Genomic DNA, 20,710 nt, shown 5'->3' on the forward strand with positions numbered 1-20,710 from the left:
CCCTCAACTGGGAGGGGCTGCATCCCCTGTACAGAGTCTTTCTTCCCCACGCCGCCTCGAGTAGTTTCTGTACCCTCTTTGGGCACAGGTTTTTCATTTACAAAATTAAAGGCTGGTGCCAGCAGGGCCACAATATACAGTTGCAGCATCGTGCACTGCACAAACACACCTGGCTGACGAAAGGCGCCGAGAGCCAGGCCTGACCCTGCCTGGCAGGCTGGGACCTGGCACCAGCTGCAGCACCCAGAGGAAGGGACGCCTTTCTCTTCCCACAGGACCTTGCACATCAGGTCTGCACCTACGTGGGGCATCTGCCTGGGGGACGTCTTGTTCTCATTCTCACAAAGGGGCTCTGGTCACCTGGGCTGGAGGGCGGGAGGCACCAGCCTTTATAATCAGCCCCTATCCTCTCTGGTCCAATGTCCAGGTGCCCATCTGTCGAAGACTCTCCATCTCTCTGGGGACAGATCTCTACCACTTCCCATACCTACCATCATCTTCCTTCTCCTTTATGGCATCCAATGTGGGACGCAGAAGGGCCTGGAAGTTCTGTCCTAACCCTCCCCCCATTTTATAGACCAGGTAACTGAGGCCTAGTGAGGATTCCCAGCACTTTGCCCCCTTGCCCCACTTACCTCTCCCCTAGAGTCCTGCCTGCCACACTTGACCAAGCACTTTCCCAGACAGCACAGGCTACAGAGATGGAATGTGAGTGCCAAGAGTAAAGCTCCTTGTCCACAGTGTCATAGTGACTCAGAGGTTCCAACTAAGCTCCCAATTCCAAACCTGGCCCCCCAAGCCCTGCCACCCTGCCCCCACTACCCCAGCTCAACCTCTTTTTCCCTCTGCCCTGACAGCCTGACAGCGGCCACTTCTGTGTTTCAGTGATCTTTATTCCATTAGGAAAGAGGCCTGGAGTCCCGGTGGGGGAGGGGGCGGAGTAGGGACAGTAGCTGGCTTCTATCCCCAAACCTGTGTGGATAGGACAAAAGCCTGAGTGGGGGGCTCAGTGGTGCTGTGCACCCCCCTCCCCTTCAGAGGCCCTGATCTCCCTACCCCACCCAGGCTGGGATCCCTGGGCAGGACTCATTTGGCCCAGGGGTTGGGACACAGGGCTGGCCCACAACAGCCACCTCCCCCCAACGGGAAGCTGCTGTAGCTGGGGGTCCCCAGCCCCTTACCAGGCCTCAAGCTCAGCTGGGGGCCACAAAACGGCTGCTATGAGGTGTGTCTCGGTAGAAGGGGTCAACGGAGGTCAGGGTTCTGCAGGGAGGAACGAGGCAAGTGTGAGGAGTGTAGGCAGAGCCTGGATCTTCTCTTCTGCCTGCCTGTCCCGAGAATGTGGCCAGGGCTCACCAGGGCAGCCAAGCCACAAACATTCTTCGCCTGCCAACTCTGTGCCATTGTTGGTATAATGAAATTTTTGAGAAATTGAATTGAGCAGAAAGGAGTCAGAGTGGGGCAGAACCACAGTCCATTCATCTTTGGATCTGTCCCCTCATACCCATGCCACCCACCTAGAGGCAGGTGAAGGAGGGATCCCTGGAGAGAGAGGAGGGGACAAGCCCATGTTGGCTGGGGAAATAGGGACAAAGCCAGCCAGGAGAAAGGGGCTTTCCTATCAACAGACAGACATGAAGAGAGGAGGGGAGGAGGGGCAGGAAAAGGCTTTGCGGCTGGGAGTGGAGAGGGAGGAGGGGAGAGCTGGCTGGGGGTGCTACCTTCCCACGTGGGGGTGTAGGCGCCGCAGGCTCTCGGTGGGGTTGGGGCTGGCCTCCATGCGGGTGACTGGCTGATTGAGGGCGTATCCTCCTGGCATCTGGGGCTGGATGCCACCTCGAGTCCAGCCTTCCCGGTCTAGACCCTTGGGCATATTCTCAAAGTACCTGGAGTGAAGGAAGTGTTGGTGAGAAGCCAGCCTCTGCCTACCTTGTAGCCTCTCCTGCCCTCAGATCCCTCAAGCCTCCTGGCTTTGGCCACACTGCTCCCTTTCCCTGGCATTCTCTAAGCCCTTGTCCACTTGGAGAATTCTTCCATAAGAAACCTGCCCTCGGGCGGCACCTGTGGCTCAGTCGATAAGGCGCTGGCCCCATATGCCAAGGGTGGCGGGTTCAAACCCAGCCCTGGCCAAACTGCAACAAAAAAATAGCCGGGCGTTGTGGCGGGCGCCTGTAGTCCCAGCTGCTCGGGAGGCTGAGGCAAGAGAATCGCATAAGCCCAAGAATTAGAGGTTGCTGTGAGCCGTGGCCACGGCACTCTACCCGAGGGCGGTACAGTGAGACTCTGTCTCTACAAAAAAAAAAAAGAAACCTGCCCTCCCCTGTCCTTGGGCTGGATGCTGCCCCTGACTTTTCCCTCTGCCCTGACAGCGGCCACTTCTATGTTTCAGCGACCTTTATTCCATTAGGAAAGAGGCTGGGAGTCCCGGTGAGGGAGGGGGTAGAGTAGGGACAGTAGTTGGCTTCTATCCCCAAACCTGTGTGGATAGGACAAAAGCCTGAGTGGGGGGCTCAGTGGTGCTGTGCACTCCCCTCCCCTTCAGAGGCCCTGATCTCCCTACCCCACCCAGGCTGGGATCCCTGGGCAGGACTCATCTCTGGCGAGGACCTTGCCTCATCCATTTCTCTCTAGGCATTCAACTTTCTTCCATTTCACCAATATATTAGGGCCAAGTTCAGAGGGTGCAAAGATGAGTAGTAAGATGTGGGCCCTGCCCTCAAGCTTAAGAAGGCAGGGTATGGATAGATCACAAGGAAATCAGTAATTCCCACCCTGGGGGCTCTGTGCACACCAGCAAGGAGCTGCAAGCCTGTCACCTGGAGAGTGGGAATGGGGAGCCTGCATAAACAGGGAGGTGGGGGGGACACACTTTGAGGACCAGGAGTTGGAGGAGGAACAGTGTGGACACAGGTGACAGATGCTGTGAGGGAAACTTGTGCTTCCCAGTTCAGGAGTTTGTCCTAAGAATTATGCTTCCTTTGCACCACTCCTGTAACACCCTCCCCACCTGGTCCTGGCCCTGGAGGGCTTCCCTGTGGCTCTAGGTGCCACTACCTTCTGGAAGCCCTTCCTGATGCCCAGATACTCACTCTTCACCCTGGACCCACACAGCACAGAGCTTACCTGCCAAGGGAGCACCAAGCCCACCTTCCATGGCCTGGATGCAGCGTCTTAGCAGATGCTGCTGTTGCTCCTGACCCCTTGGCAGCACCCACTTGTCTTTCCCATGCCACTAGCCTGGCCACCAACGTCCATTGCATCTCTGCGGGGTTCCCTTGGGTTGCTGGTACCTACTTTACCTGAGCAAGGATGGACCTGGCGATGGCTTTTAACCAATGATGGGTAGATGTGGGGTATAAATACCCCAGCTCTCTGACCCTTTGCCTGGACTAATTCTGAGTCTTGTGTTTTGCGCTGTTTTCTAGCCTCCCCTTGGGATAGCTGCCTTAGCAAAATACCCATCCTTGCTGCCTTCCCTCCCCCCTTTAATTCCCCCACTCCTCACACACCCAATAAAGTGCCTGCATCTTGAGCTTGAGGTCTGCTTCTGGGGGACCCTCACTAACTCAGTGCAGACCTTCTCCACAGAGCTGTGGGCTCGCTCATTACTAGTTCCAGTCTCAGTCCATCTGTCTGTCAAATGGGTTTCAGCTTTGGGTAAGAAGGGGCCTCACCCTTGGTTGTAGGTGGTCAGGTACTGATTATCCCTGTTAGGGTCGTGGGGGCTCCGGACATAGCTGGAGTTGTTAATGCTGAACCCTGTGGGCTCCTGCATGAGAGGGGTAGACCAGGGAATTGTCAGGTCAGGAGGTGTGGGGATCTGGAGGAAGGGACTAGGTACCGCAGCCTTACCTTCTTCCCCACAGTCTCCCGGCCAAGTAAGGCGACGTTTGTCTGTTGCACTCGCTGGGGTGGTTGGAACTGCCAGCGGCTCATGCTGCTGAGTTCTGGGCCAGGAGTGGGCACCTACAGGGGACAGAGCCGCAAGAAGGGAGGTTGTGGTGGCCCAGGGACCTGTCTTTCCTTTTCCAGCCAAGTCCAAGTCCCTGTGTCAGGCACAGTTTCCATTTCTGGCCCCCAGCCCTCACCCCTCCACCAGGGGACCCTGCCTCCACATCTCCAAATATCCTAATTCTTCCCATTCTTTAAGGCCTGGCCCAAATGCTACCTGATCCAAGAAACCTCCATCTCCCTTCTCTGAGGGAAGTGCCAAGGTCACTCACTCTGGTGCTCAAAGTCCTTTCATTCACCCGGCTGAAGCCTGTCTCCCGCTCAGAGCCTCTGGCCAGCACAGGCAGGAACTCATCTCCCTGGGATGAGCAAAGCAACCATGGCCAACAAGTGTGGCTGCTACCCACCCCCCACTGCCACCCCTGAACCACGTCCTAACTGCCATCCCTCTACCCCCAACGGTGCCCAACTTCCCCTAGCTCAGCTTACACGTGGGTGAGTCATGGGGAGGAAGTCCGACTTGGTGACACTCCGACCTGGGAGGAGGGTCTGGGGAGAGGCCCGCAGAAGAGCATCAGCCCAGCAGAGGCAGCAGGAGCCCCATCCTCAGTGGAGCTGGTTGGCCCCACCCTCTTTGCTCCAGGGCCCTACTGTACTAAGTACAGATGAAAACACAGCACAGATGGGCAGATTTGGGGAAACTGAGGCAAGGGGAAATTTTGGGGGAGAAGAAAGGGGAAGACACGTCCCTGAGAAGAAAACAGCAGGCCTGGGTTCTTGCCTAAACTCTGAGTGGCCCTCGCTATGCCCTTCCATCTCTTTGGACCTCAGTCTTCTCATCTATAAAATGGAGGAGTTGGTCCAAAGCAGCAGTTTTCACCCGAGCTCTTTACTATGTGTTTGAACAAAGGGCTCTGCAGCTCCCATTCTTTACAAAGTTAGAAACCCCAAGACTAGAGGGCCTCAAGCACCCTAAAGTTCTAGCTGGGGTCCAGTGGACTTACAGGGTCCCCAGGGAGGGCCTGAGAGGGTGGCTGGAAAACAATGGGGCTCTTGTTGGTCTCTTCAGTGAAGCCTGTGTCCTCCTTGGCACCGATTGTTTTCTTCTGCAAGAGATCTGCAAAAGACAGCTGTCCTGGCCCACCCACCGGCTTCCAGAGGCTCAATCTCCCAGCAGGTGGGGAGGGAACTGACTCAGATCTGGAGGCCTGAGCCAGGAGGATCCCAGCACCAGGGCAAGGACTCCACAGTCCAGGCCAGAGAATAAAAGACAGAAAGGCAGGAGGCTGAGAGCTGGCAGGCCAGGAGCCCCATGATCAGCCGAGCAGCCCTGAGGCCCAAGCCACATTAGCCTGGGGGGGGTCAGCAGGCCTAAGGCACTGAGGTCAGCCAGGGAGGGACAGTTCCCTCAAGACAACTGTAGGGCTTTGTTTCTTCCACTGGTGCCTTCCTGGTCCTATGCCACCTCCAGGACCCTGGGGCCCTCTCCTTGGGGAGAAGGATCAGGACAGAGGCATGAGTTCAGACAGGGGCTTACCTGGCTGGTTTAAAGGCTCACTGAGATACTTGGAATTGTACTCAGAAGTCATGAAGCGCGGGCCCTGAAACACAGAGGATGGAGCAGTGGGAACCCAGGACAGCCCTGGCCCCGAAGGCCTATGGCAGTGATATGGCAGCTCTGGGTTATCTGTGCACCAAGCAGGGCTGTGTGGCATATTCTGAGAAGGGAGGGCCTGCACAGCACCTTGGACATAAATCTCTCTCTGATGGGCCATCCCAGGGCCAGAAATACCACCATGAGAGTACGGCTCCCCATGACAATGTGGCTACGTCACATGCCACGGTGGACTCCTAGTAGCAAGCAAAGGGCTCACAGGTACCCAGGCCAGGAGGGACTGATGCCCATTTCATGTAGCCCTGGACCCTGAGCCTCTGGATGGGGCAGAGGAGAGAAGGGGCAGAGGAGAGAAATCACAAGGGGCCTGGGACACTATGATGTTGTTTGGGAAACATTCAGTATCATATCCGTTGTTCTCCCAGTTCTGTCTTGGCACCAGGCCCACAGAGTCAGCTTCTGGGGTTAGTCTCATTGCACCTGTGTTGAAGAAGAAGGAGGAGGAGGCCCCTTCACCTGCCCTGCAACCCCTAGCTGGGCGCCACTCACGTATCGCCAGTTCTCCCACTCCAGGGAGCCCTTGCCCTGCTGCTGGTGGAGCAGTGGCATGTCCTTTGGTTCCAGCCCTGTGATGGCCTTGGGCCCATGCTCCTGGGTGTCGAAATGGACCTTCCTGACCTGGGAGAAGGGAGTGCCAATTACCCTCTGGGCAGGTGAAGCCATGGCAGTCACATCCTGACCCCAGTTATGCCCTTGACCCCTATAGAGCACAGTATCTGCAGAGCAGCCGAAGTAGTCCCTTTACGGTGAAACTGGTCACAGTCTCCTCTGCCCAGCACCCTGAAGCCTTCCCATCACACCCCCGGGGAGCTCCATGTCCTGAAAGTGACCCTCAAGGACCTGAGCTCCATATTCTGCTCTAGCCACCTGTCCCCCTGCTGCCTCCTCCCATCAGACACTCCTGCCACAGGCCCTTTGCACTTGCTACTGGCACTGTTTGGGCCACTGTCCCCTCAAAGAGCTGCAGCTGGAATATAAGGTCTCCCTTCGATTCTCAGTTCATTGCCTCCACAGCGTACTCTTTCCTGACCTTTCCCATGTGCCACTGCCACTCCTTCACTTGGACTTCACTCTCTACTCTCCCCTGTTGCATTGCCCCCCAGCTCTTGTCACCTTCATTGTAAAAGAGATGTTCAGAACATACTGGGAGAGTGAGTGAATGCAGAGCCCTTCTGGTGGTGGTGGTGATAAGAATGATGGTAGTAGTGATAATAGAAATTAAGAAGCTAGGGTAATGATGACAACAGTGGGGAGACAGTGGGGGTGGGGATGGCGGGAAGGGGACGAGCACAAAGGGGAGAAAGGTGAATGAACCTCTACCCCCCCAGCATGGCTCCTCGTGCCCCGTCACCTCTGCCATGACTGGCTGTTGGCAGTGCAGGCCCACCCTGCTGGAGGGATCCCACTCTGCCCAACCCTCAGCCCTCCCCACACCGGACGAAGGCACACCTCCCTCCCTCCTGCCCTGGCCCAGTACTGACCTCCTTGGTAGGGGGGCCTGCACTGGGCTTCTCCCGCCCATAGCCAGAGCTGGTCTGATGCAGGTTCCTAGGGAGGGGATACCTGCCATCGGGCACTTCCAGGGGACGGTAACTCTGACTGGTCACTGTCTTGTAATTGTCCCGAACTTGCTCCCTGAGGGTGGGGCAGGAGCAGGAAATAGGGCCACCTGCCTCTCTCCTCTGGGGGCTGCACTGCTTATGTCCTGGGCTTCCCACCCTTCTCAGCCCTCCCACAGTTGCCAAGCTGGGTACCATCTCCTGAGTCACCCAGGACGCCAGGCCTAGGTCAGGCAAAGCTCAAGGTCCCCATCCACAGAGCCCAGACTTTTTCTGATGAGAATCAGTGTCCTGTAGAGCTGAGGCCCGGGGTGAGAAGGGGTCACACACACTATACCCCATGGCAGGGTTGTCCACGGCGTCCAGGCTGGCTTGGTAGGAGACCACGGGCCGGTAATTTGATTTGTATCCTGTGCCCATGTGACTTCCCATGCGGGGCTTGAACTCCTCCCGCCCTGCCAAGAGGAAACAGGGAGACAGGACTGCAGGTCAGCAGAGTGGTGGCGGGGAGTGAGAAGGGCTTCTGGGCAGAGCCAGCATGCCCCTGAGGGCTCCTGAGGTCTCCGTGACAGGGGAAGGCTCAGAACCACCAGCAGAGCTGTGCCAGCCTGGCTGGTCAGGACTGTGATGACAGGAAATGGAGTCAACAGGATGGAGACAGGGTCAGTGTGTCAGAATCACAGTGACAGAACTGCAGGGACAGAACCCAGGAAGGGAACAGAGCGATTCTGTGTGATAGGGTCACTCTGCAGTGTGACCATCCAGAGGGGCTGCTCCCCCACAGAGGGCCTCTCCCTTCATGTCCTGGTGATGGCTCCTGCACAGAGGTCCCCTCACCATAGGCTGTGCAGTAGCTGGTGGCATAAAACTTCAGGGGGTCTGTGCAGCCCCCCGAACTCATCTTCACATAAGGGGAGACAACCCCCAGAGGGAGTTTCCCCATCATGATGCTGGGGCAGGGCCCAGAGGCCTGGAAAGAAACACAGGGGCCTTTCAGTCCCAAGCTTGGGCTCAGAGGAGCACAGAGGTGGTGTCAACCCCTATCCCAAAGCCAGTCCCTTTCCTGGTCCCACACTCCAGACTGGTCACCAGCACTTTTCTCATGCTTTACTGTGTCTCCATTTGCCTTCCCAACCCTTCTCATGCGCTCGTCACACCTTCATTTTATGGTAAGAAAGTGGGCTCCAAGTGACAAAGGATTTGCTCATAATAAGTGGTAGAGCGAGGGTTCAGACTTCCTCAGGCCCTAATATGAACCATGACCCACCCTCCTCTAGGAAAAGAATGACCTGACAACCTCCCACCAGCAAATTCCTGGCCAACCCAAATAGTCCGGCTTGGACGCCCACTTAAGACCCCAAGTTTTTTGTCTCTCCCTCAGCTCCCTCAGCCTGGCCTCCTCCCACTGGAAGTTGCCTCTGTTCTCCTGGATCCAACCGCAGCCACCCTACCCTCACCTGCCCTCTGCAGTGGCTCTGAGTTCAGGGAGCGGCTGAAGGAGGCTGGAGCTTCTCCAGGGAAGCCAGAGCCCTCCCAGAGTGGCCAAGCCAGAAGAAACAGTGCATTGCTTAGCAACTGGTGCCTGGCAACAGCGTCCTCATGCTTCTGTGCCCTTCTAGGGCCAGGGCCCATTGGGAGCTGACCTGGTCAGGAAGAGAGGGCCAGAAACTGCCCAGGCAAGGTCCTGCCTCCACAGCTCCTGCTTCTGTCCCAGCCTTTGCCAGAAGGCAGGAAGAGTGGCTGTCTGAGTGACATGAAATAAAAGATAATCCCAAACACTCCCATTTATTGAGTACCCACTTCTCTCCAGACACTTTATATCCTTTATCTCCGTCCTCAGAGCAGCTCTTCTGGGTAGCTATTTTTATCCCTATTTTCACTTGGGAAACATGAGGCTTAGCCAAGCAAAGTGACTTGACTGGCCGGAGATCTCGCAATCAGAAAATAGCCCAGTTGAGAATCAGACGTGGGTGGACCAGATCCTACTCTTAAGCCTCTTGGTAAATTAATGTTTACTATATTCTGCCTAAGCCAAGCCTGCACTAAGCCCTTTCACACACATTACCTCATAAAATCCCCCAAACTACCCTATGAACTGGGTTCTATTCTAGGGCCAACAAAAAACAACAGGTAAGAGTGTGGTTCAAATATGACCTGTTGCCTTTGATGAGGTTCTTCCTATCCTCTAATCACCCTCATTTCGCCATCTTGCTGAAGGATGTAACTGAGCCCACCTCACAAGGCTGTTGGTAGATTTGATTAGCAAGGGATTCAGTACCTTGCAGATAGTAAATGCTCAATTTTTGAAAGTCCCCATTCTATAGCCTATTATCTTAATTTGCAGATGGGAAACAAGGCTTAAAGACAAATAGCCCAGCCCCCTAGTGGGTGGAGGCAGAACTGGACCCATATCTGATCGGGCAAGCTCCACAGTCCTCGCATGCTCCTGTGACAGGCTGATTGCCTCAAGCTGGCTTTAAGGCTTGTAAATGGTGTAACAGTTGGATCTCGGGAAGATGGGGGGGAGGGGATGATCTGTAGCATTTGCCAATATCTGGGGTGTAAAGACTCTCATCAAAGCTGCTTTCCAGCCAGCAATGTCACATCACTGAATGGGGACTTGGGAAGGTAGCTCACTGCTGTACAGAATTTCCACCATACACCTAAAACAGACCTAAGTCACCCCAAGAGCACAAATAATACAAAAATGTACTAATATAATTAGGAAGTGATGTGCTTTAATACCTCTGTTTTTAACATAATTCGTTACTTTGTAAGTTTAAGTCATTTAAGATTTTAGAATGGCAGAGTTTAACAAGGAGCTCACAAATTTCCTGGAATTTTCACCTTCAGTCTTCATGAGTCAGTGTGAACTGGCTCCGGGGCACCCCTGCTTTTAGGGGATAGAGAGGATGGAATGCAGGGAAAGGGGGCTGCCCTCACCCAGGAGATGCCCTTACCCAGAACATGTTGGGTCCTACCCTTCAGAGTGACAACTCTATCTAGGGGTCAGAGGCCGCAGGCACACAGGAGTAAATGCTACAGAGGCTCACATCAGCTCCATGCATGAAATGCAAAGAAGGCTGAGACTGCCACCCAAGACTGCACGAGTGGGGTGCTCATGCAGGGTGAAGGGAGAGAGCAGCTCTCCTCAGTGCTGCAAGAGTGGTTACAAGCCAGAGCTCAGACTCTGAAGCCAGATGGCATGGGACCTGGCCCTGCTGCTAACTATAAGCCTTACAGCATGTTACCTGTGCTTCAGTTTCCCTTTCTGGAAAATGGGAGTAATGATGGTACCCACCTTTGGGGTTGTGGTACATGTGAAACACAGTAAGTGCCAGCTAAGAGTTAGGGGAAGGCCCTGGACAGAGGTGCCTTTTGAGGGTTCACTGCCTGCTAGAAAAAGGGCTGGCCCCAAGGGTTTTAAGTAGGAATTTCCCATAGCCCTGCCCACAGCCAGGAGGGGATCTCAGACACAGCCAGTGTCCGGTAGCTAAAGAAAGCTCAGCTACCGAACCTGAGCTCAAAACTCACTTCTGCTGCCTATCTCCAGGTTTCCCCTTGCTGAGCCTGCCCTGGCACCTGCAGGCAGGGAATAACTGTGCCCACCTTGCAGGGTTGCACAGGCGCGCACCAGGCAGAGATGAGGAAGAGCGAAGCTGAAGGCGACAGGGAGGCTGGGGCCAGGTTTTCTTGTAGGCGAATGCGGGGGAACAAGAAGGGTTGATAGAAAGCTTTGAAATCGTCCATTAGGGCGTCCTTCAGGGCAGTTCTGGGCTGGAGCAGACAAAGGACTTAGGCAAGAATTCCCAAAGGCTGCTGTCCTGTCTGCCCTCCCCTTAACGCCCCACAACTGGCCGTCCCCTCACCGGCGGCCTGTTTTATTTTGTTTTGTTTTTTCTTTGCTGCGTGGCGACGCCCAGCGGTCAATATTTGAAACTGCAGGAGCTGCCCTAACAAGACGGGGCGCAAGGACATGGTGAGTCCAGGCTCCAGCCACTGGACTACCCTGCGCCACGCACCCCGCCCCGCTTCTCCAGAACAGAAGGGGCAGGGAGAGAAAGAATTGGAGCCTACAAGCAACAGGAGGCTAACTGGACTATCTGTGGGACTCAGTTCTTCTGTGTAAAATGAAGGAACTGACTAAAAAGATCCTTATTTGAGTCTTCTAAGTGGAAATTCTGGGCCCACCTCATAAGTGTCCCCATTTATTAAGCACTTCCTCTGTGCTGAGCCAGGTGCTGAGCTGCAAGTCATCCCTTCACTTCTTGCTCTGACCCTGCAAGACAGCGACTATGTCCATTTTTTACATGTGAGTGGAGCTGACATCAGAACCCAGCTTTGACTCCAGAATGAACATCCTGGCAAGTGCGGAGACTGTAGGAGTGGACTCTAACACCACTCGGTCAAGTTCAATGATTTTCCAAAAAGATGACTGGCCTTTGCCAGAAGGGCAACCTCTTTCTCCTTTCTAGAGCTGCCCAGAACTGGGCAGTAAGATTCACTCATTTCTCTCCTATAAAGAAGGCAGGGCTACAGGTATGCAGGGTCTGGCCCTGGACACCAGTACATGCCTTCCCTCTGATGCCTGGGAGGTCAAGGCTTCCAGTGAGGACCCCAGTGAGAGAAAATCTTGGGACCTACACCCCTAGAACTCCTTAGCTGGAACAACTGGGGTCAGGCTTTAATAGGCCTCTGAGGCCAGAGTGCATCAGCATTTGATGGCTGAGTCTTGAACAGAGATAGATCTTTGCACTCTGCTCTGGGCTTCACGGGCTGCAGTCCCCAGAGGATAAACCCAAACAGATGAGACAGCATGCCACCAAATGTGTGTTGTTTTGTTTTGGTTGACATGGGTCTTCATAGCTGGCCTCAGATGGAGCTGGGGCTCTGGTAGGGAAGAGATGGATAGGTCAACAGACTTACAGAGGGAAAAGCTTCCAAACACACTAAACCATCTAATAAGGGAATAGCCTGCCCTGGAAGGAGTGAGTTCCCCCTCCCAGAAGGTGTTCGAGCAGGAGCTTGATAGAATAATATTATACTCTCCCTGAGGGTTTATTAAGCACGTCCCATGTATTGGGACATTTAAACCTTACCACATTCCTATGTGGTGGGTAGTATCCGCTCCTCCATTTTACAGATGAGGAAACTGAGACACAGAGAGGCTGCATAAATTGTCCAGGGTCACAAGGCTATTATCTGAACTCCAAAAGCCTAGCTCCAAAAGTCATGCTGGTGACTACTTTGATATCACTTCATAGGTTGAACTGAAGGTTCTCCAAGCTTTCTTCAAAATCTGACCTTTGATGACAGTTTTTTAAAATCCTTTTTAAAACCTCATCCATCCCGTGGTCTCTCTTATACCTGGCTCCTTGGTCTGTGTTGGGCACTGCTAGGTGAAAAGCCACAGAAGAAAGGTCTGAAATCATCTGAATCAGCCAAGATGGAAAAGTGGGGAGCAGATCCCTGGGATGCAGCTGACAGACCTGAGCCCTCACGGCCCCGGAGGCTGGGGGTGGCAGGGAGAGGGCACCTTGCTGTACTCACACTTGAAATTTGCTATGTAGGAGGATGGGGCAAGAACCAAGAATGCTGAATGGCTCCAGGTGGGCCCTGAAGCAAAGAGAACCTGGGCTGGGGGGATTGGATGGGATCGGGTGTTGCCCCCAGGAACAGCCTGGAGGAAGAGGCAGAGATGCTGATGTCAACTGAGGTCACATCCCTCTTCTTCCCGAACTTCTAGAACTTGGGTTGGAGGTCTGGCTCTGGCAAAAAAAAGTGCTGTATGACCTGTCTTAATTAACTACCTCATCTGGTCCTGCTGCCTGTAGAAAGGGGCTGAGCCAGAATAGGAGGCTTGGCTTGTTTGCTTTTAGTTTGGGATGTGTTGTTTCTTTGGCCTTGAGGCCTTGGAACTCTTTCTTCAAATAGATACTGAAATGATGGCTGGCTCCATGTCCCCTTCCCCTATACCCCACCATTTGTGAGACAGCAGGCCCCAGCCCACCCCCTTTTAAGGTCCTTCCCTTTGCCTTGTTCTAGGGGATATGGAGGGAGTCTGCCTCACCCCAGCCCACACTCAGCATGGCCCTCTGGGGCCAGCTGGACCTGCGCTGGCTGTTTCTTCTGGGTCAGACTTAAGGTGTGTCCATGGAGGACACAAGGTCCTCAGAATAGAGCTCAGCAAACATCTCATTCTACCCACAAGAATGCTGTTTCCAAACCCAGATTTTTCTGAGCCCCTTGACAAACCTCACCTTGGTCAGGTGCCCCCTATGGTGTGACCTTTGGCTCTCAGCTGCTCCAGAAGACCTGCATAGGGGAGCAAGTTGAAGCTGGGACCCAACATGGAGGAGTCATGGCCGGGAAGAGCTTACTGGGGCAACACCAAGCCCACAGCCCTATTATCCATGAGATGGGAGACAGCAGGGAGGCCTGGAGACCTGCAGCTGCCCCTTGGCAGCCCTGCCCCATGCATGGGCTCAGCTGCTTTGAGGGTGTTTGTTAACCGAGTTGGGGAGAGTAGATGCAGAGGGACTGGGTCTGAGTGGCCTAGCATTAGGCTAAGAGCGCTGGCTTTGGGGCCTCCCGGAACTGCACTGGGATTCTGGCTTCCGTCCCAGACGAGCCAGGAAGGCGGCTCAACATTGTCCCTGCACCTTGCTGTCCTTGTTATAAAAGGAAGAGGATGGCTATGCCCAGAGCTGTTGTGAGAGAGAAGTGAGGGCCGTAAGAAAGGAGCTCAGCAAGGCGCCTACATGGCGGGCACCAGGGAGGGCCGGGTGATGAGATTATTACAAGTGCACAGATTGGGTCCAGGGAACAGGCCAGCAAATGGGGCCAGACGACTTCAGGACCCACTGTCGTCAGCCTTGCCCATTCCCTGTTTCTGTGCACTGTGACTTGAGGCAAGTGAGGCAGGAGAGCTGCCCAGGATGGGGACCCACCTGTGCAAAGTGCTTTAGGGGCTTTAGTCACTGAGCTGTGTCATTACCAGGAACTGAAATAGGCTGAGTCTAATGGCCTAAGTCCAATCTCTCTCTCCTTCCTAACAGGCAGCAATTCCCTTGATGATCAGATTGCCCTCCCTTTCCCTGCCTCCCACTAGCCTGGCATAACTTCTTGTAGTTCATTTCCCCCCCTGCTCTGGCCACTTCCTGGAAGAACTCTATCTTGCTTATTTGATAGCTGTTCTGTTTCTGCCTGTTCTGTTCTTTTACTGTCTCCTCTGGGTGAACTTGTTGATCTTGTACAAGGTTTAAAAATTCATGACTCCTGGGGAAGACAAAACAGAAGATGAGACAAAGCAGAAAATAACCCACTCCTAATACTCAAAGGAAATGAAGATATTCCTGGCAGTGATCAGTAAGACCTCAGGGCAGGGGTAAAGAGGGTGAGGTCAGGATACGTGGAAATCTGGGTTCAAATCTCTAGCTGTGCCTTTACAAGGTATATGCTCCTGTACAATTTCTTCAACTCCTCTGAGGCCGTTTGCTTAGCTGTATGATGAGGTCACAGTAGAACTGAGTAGAATTAGGCTGAGGAACAGAAAAGACAATATTTAACTGCTTAGCAGTCTATAGCTTGGCATGGAGAGAAAGTATTCAACACATGTTGATGATTATCATTACATTTCCCAGCTTCCCTTGCAGCTAGATAAGGGCCAGGTGGCTGGTTCTGACCAACATACTGTGAGTGGAATTGAGGAACACTATAGCCCATCTGGGGTATTCAGGAGTGGGTGGATCACTGGGTGGATCACTTGCCACAGGGGCTGGCAAGATCTGGGTGAGTTGATTGGTAAACTGGAGATCCAGCAGAGCCAATGGTTTAGTTCTAGTCTAAGTTCAAAGGCCCGAGGACCAGGAGAGCCAATGATGTAATTTCCTGTCTAAAGGCCAGCAGGCTTGAGACTCAGAAAGTCTCAAGTTCAAGTCTTCAGTTCAAGTCTAAATCAGGACAAAAGCCAATGTCCCAGTAGTCAGGCAAGAAGAATTCCCTTTTACTCAGGGAAGGGTCAGCCTTTCTGGTTTATGCAGGTTCTTAACTGATTAGATGAGGCCCACCCCTATTAGGGAGGGCCATCTTCTTTACTCAGTCTACCAATTTAAATGTTAATCTCATCCAAAAATGCCCTCACTAAAATACCCCACGACTGCTGGCCGGTCCCTTCTCCCCCATCCCAATGGGCATCTTTACTGTCCTGTCCCCATGCTGTATCTGTTACCTGAGTGTGCGGGGAGAGCAAGTAACTTGTCTTTCAGATTACTACAACTCTGGATCAAGAGGGGCTGCAACTGAGGAAGAGGCCTCAGGGCACCCCAGGAGATCCTGGGATGCAGGCAGGGGCTGAACGTCACTTTGGGTTTTCTTGCTTAGAGAGGCATTCATGTGTGTTGTGTGCAAAAAAAAAGAGAATCAAATGCAGTATTTGGAGACCAGCAGGTGGACTGTGGTAGAGTGTTCTAGGGCTCGGCCAAATCTGGTTCCATCCTCCTTCCTGGGTACCAAGAGAACCACACCTCCCAGGCTCCTTGCAGTGTGGCAGGCACTCATCACTGGCTGTGTTTCAAGGGCAATGAGAACTGACAAGCTTCTGGGTTTGTAAGTGGAGGTGAGTCTCCACACTTATCGTCTCTCGTGGCAACCTTGGAGAAGACCAGAGGTTGAGATGGCAGGACCAGGTCCCCGGGTCGCCACATGAAGAAGCTGTCCCGAGCAGTTACCTGATTCACACGGACTTGGCACCAGTGAGAAATAATCTTGCTTTGTTTAGTCACTGAGTTTTGGAGGGGTTATTTATTATCATGATCTAGCCTAACCCAACTAACACACTTTCCTATTAGAAAGACTGTAGGTATCACAAGAATGGAAAAGCAAGTATCCAATGTACTCATTACTAATAAGAAGCCAGAAGACAAACTAATACAAGAGAAAAACTCAATCGAATTCAAGTTGGAGGGACGTGGGAGGAAAGGGGCAGGAGAGAGGGGATTTGGTGAGCTCCCACCTGAAGGGCACAATGTAAGGGCACATGACACACCTCCTGGGCCAGGGGCACAACTACAACAGGGACTTTATCTAACAAATGTAAACATTGTAACCTAATTTTGTGTACCCTCCTATTAATCTGAATTTGTTTTATTAATCTGAAATTTTAAAAAAGGCTGTAACTAGCTATATCATGCACAGGAGGGAGAGGAAACATCTAGAAGGTGTGAAAAGTTTCATTATGTAATGAAACCTCATAAAACACTCAAAACAGGTGGTGCCTGTGGCTCAGTGAGGAGAGCACCGGCCCCATATACTGAGGGTGGTGGGTTCGAATCCGGCCCGGGCCAAACTGCAACAAAAAAATAGCCAGGCATTGTGGCGGGCGCCTGTAGTCCCAGCTACTCGGGAGGCTGAGGCAAGAGATCCCCTAAGCCCAAGAGCTGGAGGTTGCTGTGGGCTGTGACGCCATGGCACTCTACTGAGGGTGACAAAGTAAAACTCTGTCTCTTAAAAAAAAAAAAAAAAAAAGACACTCAAAACATCTTCTATTAACTTGCTGGGTTTCTTAACAACCTCCATTCGCAACAGACTAAAATGGTCTTGGATCTAGTAGAGGCAGCTCCATGAACAGCTCCATCAAGCTCTGGCTTCATTTGTTCCATCACTCAATTTAGTTATTTAACAAACATTTGTTTAATAAGCACCAACTATGTGCCAGGCATTGTGCTAAAACAGGAGATCGAATGGAATATAATGTCTAGTCCTTAACCCCATGGAACTTATAACAGAAGACAGTTACTAAGGACCTGTAGGGTAGTGGTATAAGCATGGATGTTGAAGGCTGTCCAATGCCAAGTAATCCCACTATTGTGCTTGTTTAGCACAGTGCCTGACATGTGATAAGTGCTTCATACACACACACACACACACCCCTGCCCCAAGCTGTACTAAAAAAGCAACAGAGTAAAACTCAAACCCACGCCTGGCTGATCCTGAAGCCTGCAAGCCTAGCCACAATGCAATGCTGCTTCTCCAATAGCCAGGTCACAGTTTTGTGTGCTTTATATACATACTGTGTGGTAAAAGTACTGTCTACATTTTATAAAGGCTCAGAGATGTGAAGACACTGGTGTAAGGACACACAGCACATCAACAATAGTGCGAGGGATCCATGCTAGGAAGGTCTCACTCTTACTCATCAAGCTCTACTTCAGACGTGACTATGCCATTTCTATGGGTCTCCAGGGCCTAATCCATGGAAGCATACAGGATGGTGCCTGCACACAGTGAGGGTTCAAAAAATGTTTATAATGATGGTGAAACCTGCGCTGCTCAACCCTATTTCTGACTCTCCACCATCTGGTCATGGGGGCGGCACTGCACTTTCTGGCTGCCTGTGGGGCTATGTGACCAGCTCTGACTGAGTTAAGCAATAGTAAAGAATGTTACTTCCAGGATGAGCATTTAATTGCCATCCTGCGACCCTCCAGAGCTCCCTTTTCCCTATGGCTGTGGACTGAGTTGTGCCTCCAAACAAATTCCTATGTCCAAGCCCTAATCTCCCCTCCGCCATGTGACCATTGGAGACAAAGCCTTTAAACAGCACATAAGGGAAATGAGGGTGGAGCCCTGACCCCAAAGAACTGATGTCCTTACAAGAGAGGAAGAGACAACAGAGCCCGCTCTCTCTGACATGTGAGGACACCGTGAGAAGACAGCTGTTTGCAAGCCAGGAAGACAGCCTTTACTAGAAAATGAACCCTGCTGACACTTTAAGCCTAAAATGTTCAGCCTCCTGAACTGAGAAAATAAATTTCTGTTATTTAAGCCACACAGTCTACGGTACTTCATTTTGGCAGCTAGAGCAGATAAAGACACCTCTATTATTGTGACCTGCAATATCGCAGATGGAGCTGCTCTGCAGGTGAAGCCTGGAGGACAGCAAAGATGTCATGCTGAGCCCATCTCAACCCTCCATGACACCAAGTGGATAGACTTGTGCTGTTTGGAGCCATGGAGATGTGGAGTTGTCACTGCCTCACAGTTGAGCCCATCCTGACTTTTAAGCACTGTAATTTTTAAGTATTATTATAATTTTTAAATAATATCATCTCAGAATTAAATGAAAATGGTTTAGCTAGACTTATAAAATTTGGTTATCCTTCCTTGCAAGCCTCATCTCAATGCCTTTTCCACAGGTGCCCTCTGCTCCAGCCTTGCCAAACCATTTCAATACTCTCCAATTGTGCCCTGCACGTTCTGACCCCCTTGCCTTTGCCTAAGCAGTTCCCTCTGCCTGGAATGCCTTTTCCCAGAAGCCTGCCAGAGTGCTCTTTCTAAAGCATACATCTGAGTAAATCACTTCTCTGCTTCTCTCTCATCATTCTGGAGGAAAGGCCTAGAGGGGCTCATTCTTAAGCTGTATCAGGGTGTTTTGTTTTAATAGATGATGGACATATTTAATAACTAGAGAGCAAGATGGATAATGAGGGCTACTCACCTGTACAGAGAGGAGTGCAGAGGAGATCAGAGAGCACCATGACTGCTGTGAGGATCCAGAAGGAAGGTGGCCTCAAGGTAGGGGTGATTGGCAGGATGTAGGCAGCGGGCCCCAAAGAACAGGTAAGGTTCCCAGAGGGGGCATGCTCCTTGCTGTTTTAGGAAGAATACAGTTTGTTTTAAACTGAAAGTTATAATTTTTAGTTCCTGAGTAATGGAAACAGCGACTCTAACCAACACACCCCATCCCTTTTCTGAGAGAAGGCAACATAGCAGAGGTGTGAAGAGGGCTGGCCATGGAAGCAGGCTGCCCAGCTTCAAGTCCCAGCTTCCCCAGTGACCAGCTGAGCCACCTTCGGCAAACTGCAGCACTTGTCTGTGCCTCAAATACATGAGATCAGTTAGAAGCATGTTTTACTTGTGATAAGGACATGTCACTATTTCTCTCAGGATAAGGCGAAATACAGGAGGCACTGATTGGCAAAAGGAGACTAAAGGAGGCATTGTCTTGGCCGTCTTCCTGACCAGGACACAGCTCATGTGCCCCTCAGCCTCCCAAAGCCTGCTGCCACACTGTCAATGAACAAGGTAGATGACAGGGGCCTCTGGTGTGGATTTTTGAGCACTGAACTTACACACACCACTGCAACAAAACTACTGGACACTGATGATCATTTTTTATGAGACAAACTAATAAATACTGGTGTCACAGAAGGCAGTGAAAATCTTTTCCTGTCCCCACCTACATACATATGGCTTTGGCATTCACAATGCTGGTTAATATCAAAGTTTAAAAAGAAAATTGCCTTTTGATGAAGGATTTTGTCTTCATTTTATATATGTTATATTAAACTGAAAATCCTTTTAGACTAATCATAATCAGTTCCATTTTTCTCAGCGAGGAGCTTACTTTTAAACATAAATATTTGTTTGGGTGGTGGCCATAGCTCAGTGGGTAGGGCGCTGGCCACATACACTGAGGCTGGTGGGTTTGAACTTGGCCCAGGTCTGCTAAACAATAAGGACAGGCTTGGCACCCACAGCACAGTGGCTATGGCTCCAGCCACATACACTGAGGCTGGTAAGTTCAAACCCGGCCCAGGCCTGCTAAACAATGAAGACTGCAATAACAAAAAAACAGTTGGGCATGGTGCCTGTAGTCCCAGCTACTTGGGAGGCTGAAGTAAGAGAATCAGTTAAGCCTAAGAGGTTGAAGTTGCTGTGAGCTGTGATGCCAGAGCACTCTACCGAGGGTGACATAATGAGACTCTGTCTCAAAAAAAATAAACACCCATCGATCCACGAATGGATTAATAAATTGTGGTATATGTACACCATGGAATATTATGCAGCCTTAAAGAAAGATGGAGACTTTACCTCTTTCATGTTTACATGGATGGAGCTGGAACATATTCTCTTTAGTAAAGTATCTCAAGAATGGAAGAAAAAGCATCCAATGTACTCAGCCCTACTATGAAACTAATTTATGGCTTTCACATGAAAGCTATAACCCAGTTACAACCTAAGAATAGGGGTAAGGAGGAAAGGGAGGGGAGGGAGGGGGGAGGTGGGCGGAGGAGGGTGATTGGTGGGATTACACCTGTGGTGCATCTTACACGGGTACATGTGAAACTTAGTAAATGTAGAATGTAAATGTCTAAACACAATAACTAAGAAAATGCCAGGAAGGCTATGTTAACCAGCGTGATGAAAATGTGTCGATCGATCTATAAAACCAGTGTATGGTGCCCCATGATCGCATTAATGTACACAGCTGATTTAATACTAATAAAAAAAAACAATGACAACTGCAACAATGAAAAAAAATAGCTGGACGTTGTGGTGGGCACCTGTAGTCCCAGCTACTTCAGAGGCTGAGGCAAGAGAATTGCTTGTGTCCAAGAGTTCGAGGTTGCTGTGAGCTGTGATACTACAGCACTCTATCCAGGGTGACAGCTTGAGACTCTTGTCTCAAAAAATAAAATAAAATAAAATGAATAAATATTTGTAACTCAGACTACTTTTACTT

At 51.6% G+C, this 20,710-nt stretch overlaps 1 protein-coding gene across 2 annotated transcripts; it reads right to left on the bottom strand.

Moving 5' to 3' along the window:
- Positions 1-872: 872 nt before the first annotated feature.
- Positions 873-8,967, bottom strand: PPP1R32 (protein phosphatase 1 regulatory subunit 32). 2 transcript variants are annotated; one of them, XM_053562685.1, is made up of 13 exons: positions 8,829-8,967; positions 7,523-7,640; positions 7,108-7,261; positions 6,116-6,244; positions 5,489-5,552; positions 4,956-5,068; positions 4,441-4,500; positions 4,224-4,310; positions 3,853-3,966; positions 3,675-3,769; positions 1,722-1,886; positions 1,182-1,263; positions 873-972 (listed from the first exon to the last, which is right to left on the bottom strand). In XM_053562685.1, the coding sequence occupies exons 2-12, from the start codon at positions 7,615-7,617 to the stop codon at positions 1,194-1,196; spliced, it is 1,146 nt and encodes a 381-aa protein (XP_053418660.1). In that variant the 5' UTR covers positions 7,618-7,640; positions 8,829-8,967; the 3' UTR covers positions 873-972; positions 1,182-1,193. The 2 variants fall into 2 exon arrangements, with proteins under 2 accessions (XP_053418660.1, XP_053418659.1); XM_053562684.1 differs by lacking the exon at positions 8,829-8,967 and adding an exon at positions 8,023-8,149.
- Positions 8,968-20,710: the final 11,743 nt, after the last annotated feature.

The sequence above is a fragment of the Nycticebus coucang genome, chromosome 14 (assembly GCF_027406575.1).
Source record: "Nycticebus coucang isolate mNycCou1 chromosome 14, mNycCou1.pri, whole genome shotgun sequence".
NCBI lineage: Eukaryota > Metazoa > Chordata > Mammalia > Primates > Lorisidae > Nycticebus > Nycticebus coucang.

Excerpts from the sequence above, each read along its gene's own strand:
- PPP1R32 (XM_053562684.1), bottom strand. The coding sequence starts at position 8,131 with ATGATGGGGAAACTCCCTCTGGGGGTTGTCTCCCCTTATGTGAAGATG. Across the intron at positions 7,641-8,022 it reads CAGCTACTGCACAGCCTATG|GGCGGGAGGAGTTCAAGCCC; the intron begins GTGAGGGGACCT and ends TCCTCTTGGCAG. Across the intron at positions 1,264-1,721 it reads CTACACCCCCACGTGGGAAG|AACCCTGACCTCCGTTGACC; the intron begins GTAGCACCCCCA and ends TCCTCCCTGCAG.